The 21,349-nt window shown below is 39.8% G+C and overlaps 1 protein-coding gene across 3 annotated transcripts in view; it reads right to left on the bottom strand.

The window, feature by feature from the left end:
- Positions 1-21,349, bottom strand: part of ELMO1 (engulfment and cell motility 1) — a 222,522-nt gene that overhangs the window by 12,489 nt on the left and 188,684 nt on the right. For all 3 annotated transcript variants that reach the window (XM_072153299.1, XM_072153300.1, XM_072153301.1), the window contains 2 exons: positions 14,379-14,542; positions 11,655-11,767 (listed from right to left, as the gene is read on the bottom strand). In XM_072153299.1, the coding sequence (XP_072009400.1) occupies positions 11,655-11,767; positions 14,379-14,542 (277 nt within the window). The remainder of the gene's footprint in view (positions 1-11,654; positions 11,768-14,378; positions 14,543-21,349) is intronic.

Below are 21,349 nucleotides of genomic sequence, written 5' to 3'. Positions count from 1 at the left end.
TTACATTTGCTATGCATACATACCCCATGTATGTACCTGATCAGATGAAATCACAGCATGCCTCCATGGAGGATGGGGGGAGTAGAAGTTCATGGAGGCTGCTGTGATTTCATGTGATCAGATACATACATGGGGTAGACGTTGCATCTGTAACAGGTCCTTAGACGACATTATCCTGGTCACCTCAAGTGCCCAATGATCTAACAGAGCTCTCTCTCTCACAGTTTCACACAGCAGAATATCCTAGATCTGGGACCTGTCCATCAGGAACTAGGAGGCAGGGCAATGCAAGTAAAATTTACTTTGCAGGACTCGCTTAGTCTGATGGACTCACATCAGGTAAGCTGAATAAACATTTACAAAATTATTTATTAACATCGCAGCCATGGAAGGAACCATTTAGGGACAGGTCTCTGTCACTGCTACCTGTTGGAGCAGCTCACAAGGATCCATCCCAGCCTTTATCTAGTCAATTCATACATTAAGCATTATAAAATCATCTTTTCTTTATTATGTAAATTATGCTGATACCCCTCCCCTCTCCTCCCCCTGCTCATGTCTGTGTGTAATGTATAGTAAAGCATCGCTAGTGTCTGTGTTTTATCTGCTGACATGCTCTCCCTCCTAATATACATGTATGAGACAAAGACATCAGCTACACGTGTACCTGACATGTTCTGCTATAACATGGCTGCCTGGAGCTGTTGTATCTCTTCTATACACACACAGGCTGCAGAGGGTGTGGCCATTATACAGGCTGTCAGTCAAGCACTGGAGGGTGTGGCTGTGCCTCCCACTCATGAATAAGCTGGACAGCTTGAATATGCTAATGACTCATTGGACATTTCACAGGTCATTTGCATTCAGCTTTAGGACCTCATTGCTTAAGTTTACAGGCATGCAGAGGGACAATGAAGGAATAGGGGCAATGCTTTGTAATGGCAGTTTATGAAAATATATTTAGTTTAGGGGGGTTAATTTAACCATAGTTTTTAATCATGTATTTATTTTGGGTGGTTTAATTTAAATGGCAGGTTCTCTTTAAAGATAATGACCCACATAATAGAGGCCACATGTAATGTATACAATATAAAGCACATAATAAAAATGTTTAAAATAGAAAGTGTTGTTGTGGTTGTATGTAGTCACACCTCTGTAATATATTCATTGGGGATCACCTTTATATACTCGGACTCAATGTTTAAACTGATCATACACTTTTCTTCCTTATAAACATCTATGCTTAGCACACTACCAGGTCATGTATTCTAAGTAGGGGAGATGACACTTCCAGGGGCGGACTGGCCATAGTACTCACCGGGAATTCTCCCGGTGGGCCGGTTGGTCTCTGGCTGGACAGGGCCGATCTCGGGGTTGTCTGGGGCCAGTCTCCTCTCCCCCCTCCTCTGACTGTCACTTCCTACAACTGTAATCATATTAACAGGCAGAGGCAGTGCAGCAGTGCTTCCTCTGAGCTGAGGGTCCGGAGCGCACAGGAATAGTGTACAGCGAGCAGGCCGGCACTGCTCAGCTCACACTACATCCTACTGGAGCTGCTCCGTGTAGCAGTGATGTCACGGGAGGGGCGTAGCCTCTGGGAAAGGGGCGTGACTTTATACACAGTTTCCTCACAGGAAGTGGAACTGTAATGGCTGCCAGCAAGAAGAACTGGTAGGGGGACTGTGTGCATACATGTGTATGGAGGTGAGGGGGCTTCACAGGAGGGGATATGATTGTTGTAGTAAGGTCAGGGAAGACATGTATGTTACAAGGGACTGCATTTGTGGCAGGGGCTGAGGTGGCATGAGGCGTATGTTACATGGGACTGCATGTCTGGCAGGGGCTGAGGTGGCATGAGGCGTATGTTACATGGGACTGCATGTCTGTCAGGGGCTGAGGTGGCATGAGGCATATGTTACATGGGACTGCATGTCTGGCAGGGGCTGAGGTGGCATAAGGCGTATGTTACATGGGACTGCAGGGGCTGAGGTGGTAGCAGATGACATCCCTTCTCCCAGAGATCGCGTTATAAATTGGGGTGTATAAATCCGCAATTTATACACCTCAACAGTGATCCTATGGGATATGCGTAAACAGTATCTAAAAACACGGAAAAAAATGACAAAGATGCAAATTCAATTAATAAAAAAAAATTAAAAAACGCACCCCCCCCCCACATACACACACACCAAAAAAAATGTAATAACATTTATTTTTAAAGAAAGCTTTTTACAAAGCAACCATCATGGATTTGCAGTATTAGCTGCAGTATGGCCACTGGGGCTCGGCGGCGTCTGCCGCAGGCTTGGCGTTTGGTGTCAGCGGAGTTAGCCACAGTCTGGTGGTGGGGGCACAGTATGATCAGTTGTGGTGTGAGGGGTATATACAATATATGTGGGGGTACAGTGGGGTCAGTTGTGGTGTGAGGGGCATATATAATATATGTGGGGGTACAGTGTGGACAGTTGTGGTGTGAGGGGTATATATGATAAGTGGGGGCACAGTGTGGTCAGGTGTGGTGTGAGGGGTATATATGATATATGTGGAGTACAGTGTGGTCAGTTGTGGTGTGAGGGGTATATATGATATATGTGGGGCACAGTGTGGTCAGTTGTGGTGTGAGGGGTATATATAATATATGTTGGGGTACAGTGTGGTCAGTTGTGGTGTGAGGGGTATATATGATATATGTGGGGGCACAGTGTGGTCAGTTGTGGTGTGAGGGGTATATATGATATATGTAGGGGTATATATGATATATGTAGGGGCACAGTGTGGTCAGTTGTGGTGTGAGGGGTATATATAATATATGTGGGGGTACAGTGTGGTCAGTTGTGGTGTGAGGGGTATGTATAGTATATGTGGGTGCACAGTATGATCAGTTGTGGTGTGAGGGGTATATACAATATATGTGGGGGTACAGTGGGGTCAGTTGTGGTGTGAGGGGCATATATAATATATGTGGGGGTACAGTGTGGACAGTTGTGGTGTGAGGGGTATATATGATATATGTGGGGGCACAGTGTGGTCAGTTGTGGTGTGAGTGGTATATATGATATATGTGGGGGAACAGTGTGGTCAGTTGTGGTGTGAGTGGTATATATGATATATATGGGGGCACAGTGTGATCAGTTGTGGTGTGAGGGGTACATATGATATATGTGGGGTACAGTGTGGCCAGTTGTGGTGTGAGGGGTATATATGATATATGTGGGGGTACAGTGTGGACAGTTGTGGTGTGAGGGGTATATATGATATATGTGGGGGCACAGTGTGGTCAGTTGTGGTGTGAGTGGTATATATGATATATGTGGGGGAACAGTGTGGTCAGTTGTGGTGTGAGTGGTATATATGATATATATGGGGGCACAGTGTGATCAGTTGTGGTGTGAGGGGTACATATGATATATGTGGGGTACAGTGGGGTCAGTTGTGGTGTGAGGGGCATATATAATATATGTGGGGGTACAGTGTGGACAGTTGTGGTGTGAGGGGTATATATGATAAGTGGGGGCACAGTGTGGTCAGGTGTGGTGTGAGGGGTATATATGATATATGTGGAGTACAGTGTGGTCAGTTGTGGTGTGAGGGGTATATATGATATATTTGGGGCACAGTGTGGTCAGTTGTGGTGTGAGGGGTATATATAATATATGTTGGGGTACAGTGTGGTCAGTTGTGGTGTGAGGGGTATATATGATATATGTGGGGGCACAGTGTGGTCAGTTGTGGTGTGAGGGGTATATATGATATATGTAGGGGTATATATGATATATGTAGGGGCACAGTGTGGTCAGTTGTGGTGTGAGGGGTATATATAATATATGTGGGGGTACAGTGTGGTCAGTTGTGGTGTGAGGGGTATGTATAGTATATGTGGGTGCACAGTATGATCAGTTGTGGTGTGAGGGGTATATACAATATATGTGGGGGTACAGTGGGGTCAGTTGTGGTGTGAGGGGCATATATAATATATGTGGGGGTACAGTGTGGACAGTTGTGGTGTGAGGGGTATATATGATATATGTGGGGGCACAGTGTGGTCAGTTGTGGTGTGAGTGGTATATATGATATATGTGGGGGAACAGTGTGGTCAGTTGTGGTGTGAGTGGTATATATGATATATATGGGGGCACAGTGTGATCAGTTGTGGTGTGAGGGGTACATATGATATATGTGGGGTACAGTGTGGTCAGTTGTGGTGTGAGGGGTATATATGATATATGTGGGGGCACAGTGTGGTCAGTTGTGGTGTGAGGGGTATATATGATATATGTAGGGGTATATATGATATATGTAGGGGCACAGTGTGGTCAGTTGTGGTGTGAGGGGTATATATAATATATGTGGGGGTACAGTGTGGTCAGTTGTGGTGTGAGGGGTATGTATAGTATATGTGGGTTCACAGTGTGGTCAGTTGTGGTGTTAGGGGTATATATGATATATGTAGGGGCACTGTGTGGTCAGTTGTGGTATGAGGGGTATATATGATATATGTGGGGGCACAGTGTGGTCAGTTGTGGTGTGACGGGTATATATGATATATGTGGGGGCACAGTGTGGTCAGTTGTGGTGTGAGTGGTATATATGATATATGTGGGGGAACAATGTGGTCAGTTGTGGTGTGAGTGGTATATATGATATATATGGGGGCACAGTGTGATCAGTTGTGGTGTGAGGAGTACATATGATATATGTGGGGTACAGTGTGGTCAGTTGTGGTGTGAGGGGTATATATTATATTGCTTAGGAGCACAGTGTTATTCAGGTGACACTATAGTGTAAGTGACTGTAGTGTCTTTAGGCTCACAGAGGAGCTGCAAGGAAGCGATTACATATGAGCGTGAATTCTTTATTGACAAGTGATGGCCTGGAGAATCCGTGCACTTTTATACCTGATGAAGAAGATCATCACCTGTGAGTAGCTAAATGTCACTTCTGACAATCCTGTACAAAGTGTGACACTTTCTGGTTTACACGAGGTAGCAACAGAAGTCCTGTGGAAGGAAAGATCGGGAGGCCTGCCACAGCATTCCTGCATATAATATGCTGCCATGGGGTGTAGCAGCCATGTGGATAAATTACGCAGGTCTGCTGCTACCCATAGGTCCATATTTTACGTTGGCCTGCTGCAGCCTGACCACCTTTGTTTTCTTACACAGGACTGCTGCCATCCCCTCTATGTAAAGCGCTCATTTACATAGGAGGCAGTTTTTTTTGCAATTATATTCTTGTACATAGGGGCAGTATTATTGTAGTTCTAGTCTTGTACATAGGGAGTAGTATTGTAGTAGTTCTATTCTTGTACATAGGGGGCAGTATTATAGTAGTTATATTCTTGTACATAGGGGGCAGTATTATAGTAGTTATATTCTTGTACATAGGGAGTAGTATTGTAGTAGTTATATTCTTGTACATAGGGGGCAGTATTATAGTAGTTATATTCTTGTACATAGGGAGTAGTATTGTAGTAGTTATATTCTTGTACGTAGGGGGCAGTATTATAGTAGTTATATTCTTGTACATAGGGGGCAGTATTATAGTAGTTCTATTCTTGTACATAGTGGCAGTATTATAGTAGTTCTATTCTTGTACATAGGGGGCAGTATTATAGTAGTTATAGACTTGTACATAGGGGGCAGTATTATAGTAGTTATATTCTTGTACATAGTGGGCAGTATTATAGTAAATATATTCTTGTACATAGGGGGAAGGATTATAGATAGTTAACTTGTATATGGGAGAACGTATTTTAGTAGTTTTATTTTGTATATAGAAGGCAGGATTAAATGTGTTATTCTATATGTACCAACATCTACCAACAATTTGTTGGTTATAACCCCACCCACATTGTCTGACCACACCCACTTGTCTTGACTCCGCCCATAAAATGGGGTCGCTATTACAGTTTTTTCCAGGGCCATTTTAAATTCCCAGTCCGCCCCTGGACACTTCTAACAATCCCATATCACAATCTACATAATTCTGTTATACATAAAGTTTGTCTTTAGGATCTTTCAATGTGACTCTTATGTGTATGCAGCTTTAGGTTACCTACATGATTCACTGTCCCATACTTTGTATTTATATTGTTTTGCTCTGTCCAAGTATTTAGGATTAAATTACAGGGACATACTTTATTAAAAGTGTATGAAAGATAACTGGTCTTGCACCAGATTTTCCATTCAAGTGGTTTTATTAAACATCAGATTGGAATAGTAAAAAGAGCAATGGCATGACAGTACAGTGAAGCAATGGGGTGCCTTTTAGGGCAATAAATATCAAAAGCCATAAAATAAAATTACAAAAATAGTAGGATAATACTGGAACAATGTGTGACATGCAATTACATTGTCAAAATTGTAGCTTGAATTAAACAGAAAAGGAAAGTGAAAAGGAAGGGTGGGGAGAAGGGGGGGATGAGGTAGCTGGGGGTACATTGAGGGGACCGATGAGGGGTTGGTCTAGTCACAGATACTTCAGTCTTGGAGTGCTCGATATTCCGGGGAGGTTAGAAATGATTGCCAGTGTAACCATGTGCTGGAGAGTCTCGTACGGTCTGTGGGGGACTGTGTGATGGTCTTGCACCAGATTTATAAAAATGGTGCTGATTGATAAATCTGGCGCAGTTAAGGACTGTCCAGTGAAACTTTTTGCCTCCTATCATTTGACATGTCTATGCAAAAAAAAAGTATGCAATTTTCGGTGCAAGAGAGTTTCTTTATGCAAATTATGAGAGATTTCCAACATAAAACAGATTGATAGATTTCCTGAACTGTGTCTTCAAATGCATACATTAGACAAAACTGTGTCACCAGCAATAGAGACATAACTAAAGTTGTAAGTAAAATTATGCTCATATTTTTGTCAGAAGAAAAAGCCAGAACAAACATTGAAACGAGTCCAGCTCTGCAGAGAAGCAATGTGTAAATATATGTTCAAGGCGATGCCGAGTCTAGAAAGCATCTGATGCCAATCTCATCTGTACCTGACATCAGCCCTGATGGATCTGAAACCTGAAGTGGACTAGATAATAAACTAATCACACCCAAGACTGTTCATCTGATTTATGGGAAGAGAATAAATGGACACAGTCCAAACAGTAGGTCTGTGCAGGATGGAATGAAGAAGCATATAACACAGTACAAGGTTTTAGTTATATTAAATATTTAATTACACTATATCTGTAAGAGATGTGAGCTTTGAAGTCATTCTGTGTTATTAAGGGTGTGATAATACAGAGAAAACTCCTGCAGAAATGATCTACTGATGTACACCAGCAATTATATAGTTAGATCATTGTTGATTCTCATATAACTGTATTAAAATTCATATCATGTTTATTATAAGTCAAATAAGTGTTTATTATTATTCATATGTGTTCATTAGAATTCATATAACTGTCTGTAAATCATATCAGTGTTTACTCTTATTCATATCACAAGGTTTATTATAATTCACTATGAATAAAATAATTTGATTGATTACACTGTGTTTATTATAATTCACAACAGTGTTTACTACATGTAATAGTGTTTATTATAATCCATATACCTTATATACTCGAGTATAAGCCTAGTTTTTCAGCACAAAAAATGTGCTGAAAAACCCAAACTCGGCTTATATTCGAGTCAAAAAAATAAATAAATCAAAACTCGCCTTTCTGGCGGCACCCGTAGATCTTCTGTACGATCCATCCGGTACTGTTGGGGGGCTATATACACTGGGGCAGGGGCTGGCAGGCTATATACACTGGGGCAGGGGCTGGCAGGCTATATACACTGGGGCAGGGGCTGGCAGGCTATATACATTGGGGCAGGGGCTGACAAGCTATATACACTGGGGCAGGGGCTGGCTGGCTATATACACTGGGGCAGGGGCTGGCTGGCTACATACTGGAGAGGCTGTGACCAATGCATTTCCCACCCTCGGCTTATACTCGAGTCAATAGGTTTTCCCAGTTTTTTGTGGTAAAATTAGGGGCCTCGGCTTATACTCGGGTCGGCTTATACTCGAGTATATACAGTAATTTAAGTATAATTCATTTCACTGTATTTCTCATTTATTTTACTGTGTTTATAACTCATATAAAGTGCTTATTATAATTCACCCATGTTTACTATTATTCATATCACTGTATTTATAACAATTCATATCACTGTATTTACTAGAATTAATTTCACAGATTTTATAATTCATAACAGTGTTTACTATAATTCATAACACTGGGTTTATGAATTAAGTATATTCAAAACACAATTATTTTTTCCAAGTTAGTTAGTCCACTTAATCCACTAAAAATAATTGATATGCTTTGTGTAAGGGAAAGGTTCTGATTACGCTCTGTGGTACTAACAGCAAGCAGAGATCTAGAAAACTTTGAAAAATCGAAACAGAAAGTATATTGCAAAATTGTACAACTTTCTATTACACAATCTATATAATTAATTTGCTGAAAGTAGACAACCCCTTTAACACTAAACTATATCATATTGCGCTACCTCAATGATGATATTTTTTACTGAACTGCGCTCACTGATCCCGCTGACCCAACCATGATCCACAAGTCTGCTGTCTGCTCTTTTCAATTATACTTTTAATAGATACAGTATGAGTCTCTGTACAAAAGGAGAATATAAACAAGAAAACTGGATGATGTTCACTGCGACAATGTCGAGTGCTGCCAACAAAAAATGTTATATCACCACACATTAGAGAAAGCAAATACAATGTGTGTTGAAAAATGCTCAAGAATTTCAATGTGAGAAAAGAAGAAAGATCTCTAGCCTTGTATATTGCTATTATAGAGTAATCATCTTGGGATGCATTTCATGCTCCAGATAGCTCAATACATGTATATTTGAAGCAGGAGTAAATGAGCATTCACAAGCTCCAGTGAATATGAAAGGATATGTGTTTCCCATATAATAAATAGCCTCTCCCTTTGAAAATCTTGTATGTTTTGTATTAGATACATTTCTTTTTATTAATAATGAGAATGTCACAAGATTGGACACAAACCAATCTAATGATTTTGAAAATGTATTGCTAATGACTGTTTTTGGCAATTGGTGATAATAATCCCAACAGCGGATTGGTGGAGGACGCAAACCCTCTCAACTCCTCACTGCGTATGACATATGCAGGCACAAGTGTGCAAGTGCCAGACTTGTAATTTGAAGAGGATGACGCTGCCTGGAGGGAGTGGGAAATAAGGGAGCTGGCAGAGACATTGGCCAAGTGACTTGGCCGAATAAGACATTCCCCTTGTGACTCAGTAAGACTTCGGACAGGGTGCCATTTAAGTTTAAAAAGATGATTTTATTTGGATATACACTATGAATTTCTAAGATAAAAACTGTATGGGTACCGTTAAGAATATTACTGTTGGAACCTGTCATTAGGTTTAATGGTGAAAACCTGATAACAGGTTTCCTTTAATCATGTATGTGGCAATCTCATGCAAAAACATGACTGCTGAAGCAAGAGATTGGCGCAGACCTCACATGCACAATGAACGTGACATTCACCAATAGCCTGTGAGAAGTGGAAGTGCTGGGGATAGATGGATTAAGTTTTAGAGAACCACTGTTGCATGCAGAACTTTAGGGGGAGGCCCATTTAAGGGGTTGGGAAAAAGGTCCCCTGGATGATTTCTTAACAGCATGAATTTATTTTTTACAATTGTAGAGGGAATATATTTATTTAGACTCTTATTATGTTATTTTGGACCACACATTTAGCAACATGCTGGTTGGATGAAGAAGAAATGTTCTGAAGGAAGTGGGGGGGGGGGGCAAAATTTTGTCTGGGGAACCAGAGTTCTACTTACTAACCTGTCTATATCCATCTATTTATATTTTTTTTAAAAAACATTGGGATTGCAATCTGATCGATAGTTCTAAAACAAATTCTTGATTGTCCTGAGACATAACTCCTGAGAAATAAAAATTATTCCTAACATTTCATCCTTCTAAGTTAATGTTGTAACCAGGGAATAAATACAGATGACTGACTCTATAATGTAATCCACCTATAAGTCCAGAGTCTGTATCCTCTTTTCTTGAGCGATCTGCAGCACTGGAGAACACACGCAGCTGAAAAGAGTGACATATCAATTTAGAGCTACATAATGCTCCCCTTCAGGAGGATGCTGCTTTATTATTTTCAGTTTATGGGATATTAAATTTTTTTAGTCTTCCTTATCAGCTTACTGTCCGTATACCTGACAGTCAGCTCCTGTACCAACTACCAATTACAGAAAACAGCCCTTGTAGATGGGAACAAGAGGTTTCAATATGTCACAGGATAAGATTCATGGCAACTTTTATACAATTCAGTATTCTTTTTATTCTGAAACTTCAGTGACAAGAAGAAAAGAAGAGAAAAGGATTTCTTATTCTGTGATACCATTTATGAAAACGAAAGCCTCCTATTCTCATTTGAAAAGCTTTCTGGGGGATTATTTCTAGTATACTGACTGTATTCATGAAAAAAAAAAACATAAGCCATAATGTAGGCAGCAAAGAAAAGAAGTCGCTGACTGCTGTGGCTGTCTTAAGGGCATTTACTGTACCCTGCTGGCACAAAATACTTGAAGAAAGTTTCCTTGCTCACAAGACTTACAGTACACAGTGGAAAAACTTCACATGTATTTTCTGCTTGCAAGCTCGGGATAGAAACCGAAGGCTGTGCCACCAATCTGTAGGTCAGAAAGCAATTCCAGTGCCATTTCCATAAGGGAAAACAAAGACCTTCTACTGAAATAAAAACCTTGCTCTGTTGGGTTATTGGACAATGTGCTGCTTTTCTCAAAGCACCTAAAGTACCAGTAAACTGGAATCCTGGGAAACATAAACCCATTTTGAAAACAACACCCATTGAGGAATTAATCAAGGGTTATAGTGAGCATTTTAGCACATGCAAAAGCCAAAAAGCCTAGCAGTTATTCCCTTTTGAGCCATGCTATGTATACAAATAGCAGTTTTCTAAACCAGACTAATAATTTTTGGATTACCGTATTTTTCGGACTATAAGGCACACCGGAGTATAAGGCGCACCTTCAATAAATGGCTGCTAAAACATCTAGGTACATATATAAGGCGTACCGGATTATAAGGTGCATCTGATTATAAGGATGAATCACCAGCAGGTGGCAGACCTGTGCACAGTTCAAGGCAGCTGTTGTCTGTAAATATGGTTCATATATAAGGCACACTGGACTATAAGGCACACCTTTGATTTCTGAGAGAATCAAAGGATTTTTTGTGCGCCTTATAGTACGAAAAATAGCACAATCCAGGCAAAATTTATAGGATACGTCTTGATAACTGACCGCCTTATGCCAATAGATATGGCAGTGAATGCTGCTTAGCTGTTAAGATACCTGTAGATAGGTGTTGCCATTTTGTTTCTTATTTTTGAAGTAAAGAATTTGTAGAGTAGATTGTCAACTAAAAGATGAGACTGTCTTCCAATGTAACAAGTCGGGTAGCTTTTCCTCCCTCATCTGTCCCAATCTTGTGAAGCAATTAGTAATGGCTTTCCCTAAATTAGTCTAATATTTGACCAAATCATGATTGGAAGGAAACTACAATACACATTTGAAAAACATAAAAGTTGCAGTAAAGAATTACAGAATATAAATATGATACCTTGTCGTCTCCGACTGTTCAGTTTTCTAAAGCAGGTTCCTTCAACAAGCCGGTTTAGTCGCTGCTGTTTTATAAGTTCTAATATTTCTGGTTGAATCTTCTCTTTAAGCTCCCTTTACAATAACAAAAGTCATACATGAAAATACATTGTATTTGTTGTTAACATTTTTACATTTTGGATTCATAGAATTGGTCAATGACTGAATGTATGGAATGCATCAATGTAAACATTCCAGTGATATGTCTAAACGTTTGCATCATCATGGTTCAACCATATGCCTTATAAAAATAACAATTCTACAGAGATACCTATAGAACAATATAGTGCTTGTATTTCTCTCTCTGTATAGAAAGCTCCTAGAGATTGACTAACATGTTGTTCCCCCAAGAGGCTCTTAAACATGTATAATGAAGACTACAAATGATGATGTCCCTGATGTTGCAAAACAGAAACAGAATGTGCTCTGTATAAATTACACTTATAAATTGTCTTATCAAAATAATGGATGCCAGATAATTAGGTCATTGAAAAAGTACACTACACCACTCCAAAAAAAAAGACCTTATACTGCTTTATCAAAAAAGAAAAAGAAAATAAAAACAAACATTCTGGGGGAAATTTATTAAACCCTTATCACTGACCAGACTCTATTTTAGAATCTGACGTGTGTCACTATAATTGGTTATAACTTTGGAACCTTTTAACATATCCAGGTGATTTTGAGATTGTTTTCTCTGACACATTGCACTTCATGTTAAAATGTAAGTAATAAGTTGAAAATTTGGCAAAAGTTTTGAAAAAATTCTTCATTTTCAGAGTTTGAGATGTTCTGCTTTCCAAGCAGGTAGTTAAACTACCAATGACACTGTTTTATAAGTGTCCTCTCATTTTTCTAGGAAGTTATGTGACTTAGAACTTTAGGTGCGATTTTTCTAATTTTCATGAAAATAGCCAAAACTCACGTTCTGAGAGACAACTCCGCTTTCAAATGACTTTGAGAGGCCTAAATAAAAGTATAAATTACCACACACACAACTTCTATTAAGTCTATTAACCCTTAAAGTGTTTCACACTTTAAAACAAAATGGAAGTGCGATTTAGAAACTTTTACATTTTTGGGGGGAAAATAGATTCATTTTGGCCAATGAATTAAATGATGAAATGCTCTGCAAAGTTTGATGTCAAATTTCACCCTAGTGTACCCATACCCTATGGTCAACTGGTATCATAGTATCATAGTTTCTACGGTTGAAAAAGGACACTTGTCCATTAAATTCAACAAAGGAAGGGAAGGGATTGCACGAGGAAGGGATTTAGGGGAAACAATTCTATATCACATAACCATCAATGTTATTTAGGTGTAAAAAGGCATCTAGACCCTTCTTGGTGTATGGGCACACTGTCAGGCATGGAATGGAAGATGCATTCAGAGCAGATTTGTATTGTCACACTGTACAAGCTATAAAAGTTTTATTTTTTTGGTAATACAAATGCTTTTTATTTGTGGGATGATATACACTATATAGATAATTCATTTAGGGGTCTATAGCTTATTCACAAGATTTGATTAACTATTTCAAGAGGGACACAAACAAATCAACTTCTATTTAAAATTTTCAGCAGTTTTATTTGCCTGCTCACCATAACTTTATTCTTTGGTTCACTACAATCACGGTAATACCTCATTTATATAGTTTTTCTTATCTTTGCACAATTTTAATGAGCAAAACCAATATGGGAGAAAATCCCGTTTTTCTTAGTATCAACAACTTCAGAGACAAAAATTTTCTGTTGGGGGCTTAGACAGCGGATCAGAAAACTGGCAAAAAGGAACTTGCATGGGCAGGAATTGCAATTTTTTTCATGCCATAGTAAATGTCCCCTCTGTGTCTGGAAATGTTGGAGGAAACACTCTAAGATCTTCAATGATTTCTAGAATGAATTAACTGAAGTACAAGTAAAGCCCTGAGGTTTCTTTATTTACCTCATGAAGCACCATGGACAGTTGGTCCATGACCCTTCAATCTAGTCATCCATGTTATAGCTAATGATATCCTGTAACTTATGTCAGAGATAACCAAGAAAGAATGTTTAATATCTGTTGCACTCTTCTCAGAGAAAAATAGATGGTATTTCAAATGAGATTTCAGGATACTACACATCTTTGTAAAGGTCACTAAAGACAACAAGGCAGTGTTCAGAGCGGAGAATATTTAATAAAGTAAATGCATTTTCAAAATCTTTACATAATACAAATGTTGCTATAAATTCTTATACCGTTTGTTCACTTATATTCTACATAGATGTTGCTTATTTACATTTTTGTTTCATAAATCACTAGTACATCATCTATATTTATATGGTTTGTAAAACCAGGGATAGAACTGATACACAGTAATGGTCATGATTTACTTAATAGAATAACTCTTGCTCTTGTGTCTGGTTATATACGGACATGATGTAGGGGGAGTCGCAGGCAAGTCACAAATCTTTCCATCTTTCTAAAGTCAGCACAAAAGCCCATTGCCATGTGTTCCAAGATACTTTTTCACTTTTAGATCTCTCAAATATACATTGTATATGCTACAACTAAATTCGCCCGGTTTGTCAATTAAACATCCACATGACACTTAAATATACAGAAGCACACAAGGGCTTGTTTTTCCTAGGTCATCAAACTTATCTATAATGTCAACAAATATTGGATGAAATGGATCACTTACAGTATAGGACGGGACTGGAAATCTTCCTGGTTCATTCTTTCTGACTGACGTATTTTTAGGATTTCTGTGTAGCTTAGATTTTGAAGTCTACTCTTGAACTGGTCCAGAGAACTTGGTTTGTTTGTGAGTGCTCGCATGATTTGTTCTTTTACAACTTGCATTACCTACAAGAAACAAATAAATGATAAGTAATAGAAGTACTAACAATGGGAACAACATGAAGTTGCAAATTACAAATATGAAGTTAAAAATATTGCAAATATAAGAATTAAGTGTTGGACAGTTTATGCCATTACAATGATTCAACATGAGGTCTTCATTCTTGCTTTATTACTAAAGGGAACTATTTTACACTTGCCAGCTAGAAGATGGTAATCAATCAAACATAAATAGGTAGTTTATGATTGGAAACAAAATTCTGAACAGCTACTTCCTGGACTATTGGCTGTTAATTCTATAAAAAATGACTACAGTTAGCCTCTCTCCAGCTGAAACTGGCTACTTACAGTGACCAATAGGTAACACAATACAAAAATAAAAATAATACCAAATAATAGTTTCTTGATCTTTCAATCAGGTACAATATAGTTTCAGATAAAATTATTTTGTCATTTTCAGCTGTAAAACATATATCTAGCCATTAGCCATTAATTGCTGGGAAACAATTGCAGCATGCAAATTGTTTGGTGTAAACTGTTACTGTGTTGGCTTGATACAGAATATATTTTCTCTAGCCTTCATCAAGCCTCGTTCACCCAGTCCTTTCAAAAAGAATGATGCCACCCTACAGCAGCTGACATCTTGATGCCCCTAAGCAGCAGTGGTAGAGCTTGTACTTTGTTCTCTTTGCATACATTATGCATCTCCACTGACATTTACCTTCATTAGAACTTGACATTCATTGCAAGACATATCTTGGCTTTTAGCATTGTATCTAGACCAATTCTGGTAATAAAATCAATTTATTTATAATATCTAGACTGTATCACTATCAAATATAATGGAAATACGCAAGTGTAACACTTTACAATGAATGTATCCCTCTAAATTTACATTGTATATTACACATGGATTCAAATAGGAAAGTAAATCCTGGGTATAATATTACTAAATCTAGAAATGAATTAAAAAAAATAAACAGATGTATTTTATATAGTTACTATTATTACAGTCAGTTGTCCCTACGACTTTTGTCATTTCTCAGAAATCTCCGGTTTTATCTTCATGCAAATCAGTTTCTTAGTGAACCCATTTTCCTTTTTCCATGTTGCCCAGAATCAACTAGCACTATGTTTTTTGAACAGTGACTGACATTTCTTGCAGAAGTAAGGTGTAGAAAACAATGTACTAGCAGACATGGCCTTATTCTTATTGCACATAGAAGCTAATTTGCATAAAGATTAACAATTTTCTCCAAAATGACATATCGCTGGGAAACAGGGAAGGTATGCCTGGATATAGTATACTTTACCCTACACAGTCCCACCAACATGTGGTGTTGATCACTCATTTGGGGTGTTCTCTTACGATAGACACTAATCACATTTCATATTGGACATGATCATTGAAACAAACACAAAATAACAAGAGCCAAAAAAATGTTAATATTTTCTTCTCCATGTCACAGTTTGCCCTTGGGCTGAGCTAAGCCAGTGTGACAGTCACGGTATTAGACAAAGCTCTTTCCCAGAAGTCAGTGATTTTCTATGACAACTTATATAAACTTGCTTATTAGTTAATTGAATCCATGGCCAGCTAGCATTAAATTATTACTGATTTCTGACAAAGCCCATGGCAAAATATAGTGTCCGCATAAAATCAATGGACTGTGTTAAGAAAACCCAATTTACATTTGAGCTTGAGAGCCATGTTCAGTGAAGGGAAGTTTATTTGTTTATGAGTCATCAAAGATATGATGTTATGTTTGCTTCACTCGATAAAGAATAGGACCGACATGAAATACACCTGAAATTCAGTATACATAATACATGATATGTTGTCATCATCCCCTTATTTCATTTTAATACATGAATGAAAAATACATACAAAGGAGTGATCTTTTTAAAACTTAACTTTTACTGAGAAGTCTCATAAAATATACAAACATTAAGTGGTACAAATTAGCTGCTGCTATGTAGAATCCTTAGTGCATGAACCCCATCTAGAAAAAAATAGACAAATGCAAAACGTGAGCTGGGTGGCCTAAATGGATAAGGTTTCACATGAAAAAATATATTAGACACCAGGCTCACCTTGAATGCTCAGCAGCATAAGTCATCAATGTACACTATCCAACTTCCTTGAGCGTGTCAATTTGTTCATTGGTTTTGTCTCAAGAGAGAAGCGTCGGAGTGCTCGTCCGAAAAGTAGACACAACGTGTCTTAAAAGGTGTGAAGAGGATAGGTGAGTATAAACAGGGTAAGATGGGACTTACGGATGTCAAGAATGGGGTCAAGATGACAATGTCACTCTCCCTGGTACACCCTGAGTCCAGCTTCTCTGATACCCTGAGAACCTAACCTCGGAGTCGTGGTCCTATTTGGCCACAACCCCGACAGGAACCTGTCCCTGGCTGGATAGCCCTATTAAACAAGCCTATACCACCGGAGTGGTTCCCGTAAAAAGATTGAAGAAAGTCTGGTATGCAGTTATGGACAGTATATGGTCCTATGGAAATTCAATATATAACGTAGGGATCAGAGCGACCGAATCCCGACAGGACCTGTTTCACCCTTCCAGGGCTCATCAGGGGAAATTGCGGTGCGCCAAAAGGTGTCCCTAATAAATATAACCATACAACATTGTTTCAGTCAAAGCAACAAGTGGATGGTGCGTTTAACAGAGAAAAGCTTGAAAAGTCCTACCTTTACTGTGGGCAAGGGAAACACAGGGGTAATCCGTCCCTATTATAAAGGAGGGAAGGAGTATACTGATGGTCAATCCTGAAAATCTAATAAGGGCAAAAGTTTCAACGGTGGGCGCCCAAAAAAATTGTGTTCTTACCTTAGTCTAAATTGTTGGTACGGACTGGTGGTCAGGTGGGGGCTGTGGGGGCCCAGTTACAGCGTCCCCGTGCACAGCCTTGCAGGACCAGTGGGTCTGTGTGTGGGTTTCTACTGCACAGGTTAAATAGCGCGCCCTGTACTATATAGCCCCGCCCCCCCGACGCCCCGCCCCGTCACATGATCGGTCCGTCAAAAAAAAAAAAATAACAATAATAATAAATAAAAATAAAAAAATAAATAAAAAAATACGAAACAGACCAAAGGCGGGGCTGGGCGTGCGCATGCGTATATCAGCACAGGCATGCCATGCCCGCGCTTGGTCGCCCGCAGCCCGGACATCCGCCGTGCGCATAATCTGTCGCACGGGGAGGCCGCCGATGCGCACGACCCGCGCATGCGCAAAGAAACTCACCGCTCAGAGTCTGGCAAAAGTGCCAGGACTCCAGCGGAAAGAGTGTCCCCGGGGGGGTGGAGAAGAACAGGGAAATGTGGTTGGATGAATAATGCGCCATAAAGTCCCTCAATTTAAAGGTTAGGGACAAAAGTTAATGGATCAGGTGTACATTAGGTGAATGTCTGACCCTGATGAAAAAATACATACTAAAACGGGATTTAGGTCAACGTTTCCCTGGTAGTAGAGGCTAGTAGAGTAAGTGCATTGAAAGCTGTCCGAATAAAGAGAAGAAGAAAATATTAATAGTGATCTGGTTAACTTGATATGCTTGATATGGGCAAAATATAGGGACAGACTTGTCCATAGCCACTTTAGTAGACCGGAGCAGGCAGGCACATGGCTCAAACAGGAGGTAGTGGGATGCTACCGATGCATTGGATGTGTGGCTTGTAAGGTTATAAAGAAGACTAAAACCTTTAACAGTTCTACCACAGGGGCCACGTATACCATCAGACACTATATAAACTGCAAATCCCTTGGGGTTATTTACCTAGCCACATGTGGATGTGGCAAACAGTACGTGGGAAAAACATTTAGGGAATTCCGACGCCGTGTTGGGGAACATTTGGGTGACATTAGGCACAATAGGGACAAACCCCTCTCAAGACATATACATGACCAACATGGAATCAGCCTACATGGGCTCTCCTTTGTCGGCATAGACCTGGTAAAACCACCAGAAAGAGGAGGGGACTGGGATCGCATTCTTAGACAGAAGGAGACACGCTGGATATTCAGACTTAAGACAGAAGCCCCAAAAGGGCTGAATGAACAGTTAAGCTTTACTTGTTTTCTCTAGTCCCTATATTTTGCCCATATCAAGCATATCAAGTTAACCAGATCACTATTAATATTTTCTTCTTCTCTTTATTCGGACAGCTTTCGATGCACTTACTCTACTAGCCTCTACTACCAGGGAAACGTTGACCTAAATCCCGTTTTAGTATGTATTTTTTCATCAGGGTCAGACATTCACCTAATGTACACCTGATCCATTAACTTTTGTCCCTAACCTTTAAATTGAGGGACTTTATGGCGCATTATTCATCCAACCACATTTCCCTGTTCTTCTCCACCCCCCCGGGGACACTCTTTCCGCTGGAGTCCTGGCACTTTTGCCAGACTCTGAGCGGTGAGTTTCTTTGCGCATGCGCGGGTCGTGCGCATCGGCGGCCTCCCCGTGCGACAGATTATGCGCACGGCGGATGTCCGGGCTGCGGGCGACCAAGCGCGGGCATGGCATGCCTGTGCTGATATACGCATGCGCACGCCCAGCCCCGCCTTTGGTCTGTTTCGTATTTTTTTATTTATTTTTTTATTTTTATTTTTATTTATTATTATTATTATTATTTTTTTTTTTTTGACGGACCGATCATGTGACGGGGCGGGCGTCGGGGGGGGCGGGGCTATATAGTACAGGGCGCGCTATTTAACCTGTGCAGTAGAAACCCACACACAGACCCACTGGTCCTGCAAGGCTGTGCACGGGGACGCTGTAACTGGGCCCCCACAGCCCCCACCTGACCACCAGTCCGTACCAACAATTTAGACTAAGGTAAGAACACAATTTTTTTGGGCGCCCACCGTTGAAACTTTTGCCCTTATTAGATTTTCAGGATTGACCATCAGTATACTCCTTCCCTCCTTTATAATAGGGACGGATTACCCCTGTGTTTCCCTTGCCCACAGTAAAGGTAGGACTTTTCAAGCTTTTCTCTGTTAAACGCACCATCCACTTGTTGCTTTGACTGAAACAATGTTGTATGGTTATATTTATTAGGGACACCTTTTGGCGCACCGCAATTTCCCCTGATGAGCCCTGGAAGGGTGAAACAGGTCCTGTCGGGATTCGGTCGCTCTGATCCCTACGTTATATATTGAATTTCCATAGGACCATATACTGTCCATAACTGCATACCAGACTTTCTTCAATCTTTTTACGGGAACCACTCCGGTGGTATAGGCTTGTTTAATAGGGCTATCCAGCCAGGGACAGGTTCCTGTCGGGGTTGTGGCCAAATAGGACCACGACTCCGAGGTTAGGTTCTCAGGGTATCAGAGAAGCTGGACTCAGGGTGTACCAGGGAGAGTGACATTGTCATCTTGACCCCATTCTTGACATCCGTAAGTCCCATCTTACCCTGTTTATACTCACCTATCCTCTTCACACCTTTTAAGACACGTTGTGTCTACTTTTCGGACGAGCACTCCGGCGCTTCTCTCTTGAGACAAAACCAATGAACAAATTGACACGCTCAAGGAAGTTGGATAGTGTACATTGATGACTGATGCTGAAGGTGAGCCTGGTGTCTAATATATTTTTTCATGTGAAACCTTATCCATTTAGGCCACCCAGCTCACGTTTTGCATTTGTCTATTTTTTTCTAGATGGGGTTCATGCACTAAGGATTCTACATAGCAGCAGCTAATTTGTACCACTTAATGTTTGTATATTTTATGAGACTTCTCAGTAAAAGTTAAGTTTTAAAAAGATCACTCCTTTGTATGTATTTTTCTGCCTTAAGAATATAAGTGATCACGGGTCATTAACCATTATTGACCACGTTCTTTGGATTATTCTTTTTGTGTAATACATGAATGAACCCCAGAAATAATAATAACTAGCTGGCTCTATGCTACTGTGTTGTAAATCTGTTTCTTAAGGTGCTACTGACATGAAATTCTCACCACATGTCTGTAACAAGCCATCCAATTACTTATTAATTAACAGTTATATTCTGGCTAATTTATCTGAAGCTGTTGAGAACTGTGGAGTCTTGCTTTAGATCAGCTATTAGTTTGTCTACTTAAGTACAGAATTTTCTGGCATCTGATCTCCACCACACCACTTTTTGGAAAAGTTAGAAAACTGCTTAAACCCATGGTCCAAAACCCACTATAAATGTGGCGCAGAGCAGGTACAAATTACTCCAGAATTCTGGTGTAGACATATTGATAAATCACCCTCTAAGCTACTTAAGTTTTCGGGGAGCACATGGGGCCATAATATGGAAGGGAAAAGAACATACCGTATATACTTTGTGTACAAGCCGAGTTTTTCAGCACAAAAAATGTGCTGAAAAACCTCACCTCGGCTTATACACAAGTCAATAGAAAATACTCACCCTCCGGCGGCCCCCGATGCACAGCGCGGCTCCCCGATGTTGGAATTTTTATTAATAACCTATTTATTTTGTTTTAGTGTATATTTATTTTTTTAAGTTTTATCTATACCTTTTGTATGTCCTAGTATTTATGTGAGATGAATGCAACACAATAATAATGGGACATTATTACTAATTAAAATGGTTCCAACGAAATTCTGGAAAAAGGAAAGAGCCTTGGTTTGCAATAAGACAATATGTGGCATAGAAATTCTCAGCTAAAAAACAGATGGTGTGGAACTCAAACTGAAAATTAATAATGCATCCATGTTTTAATACCTTCTTAAAATATATTCCCCAGATGTCCTTAGTTACATATTTAATTTTTTAGAATCTAGACTTTTTTT

The sequence above is a fragment of the Engystomops pustulosus genome, chromosome 5 (assembly GCF_040894005.1).
Source record: "Engystomops pustulosus chromosome 5, aEngPut4.maternal, whole genome shotgun sequence".
In the NCBI taxonomy this organism is placed as follows: domain Eukaryota; kingdom Metazoa; phylum Chordata; class Amphibia; order Anura; family Leptodactylidae; genus Engystomops; species Engystomops pustulosus.
This window is presented reverse-complemented; position numbering and strand designations above follow the sequence as displayed.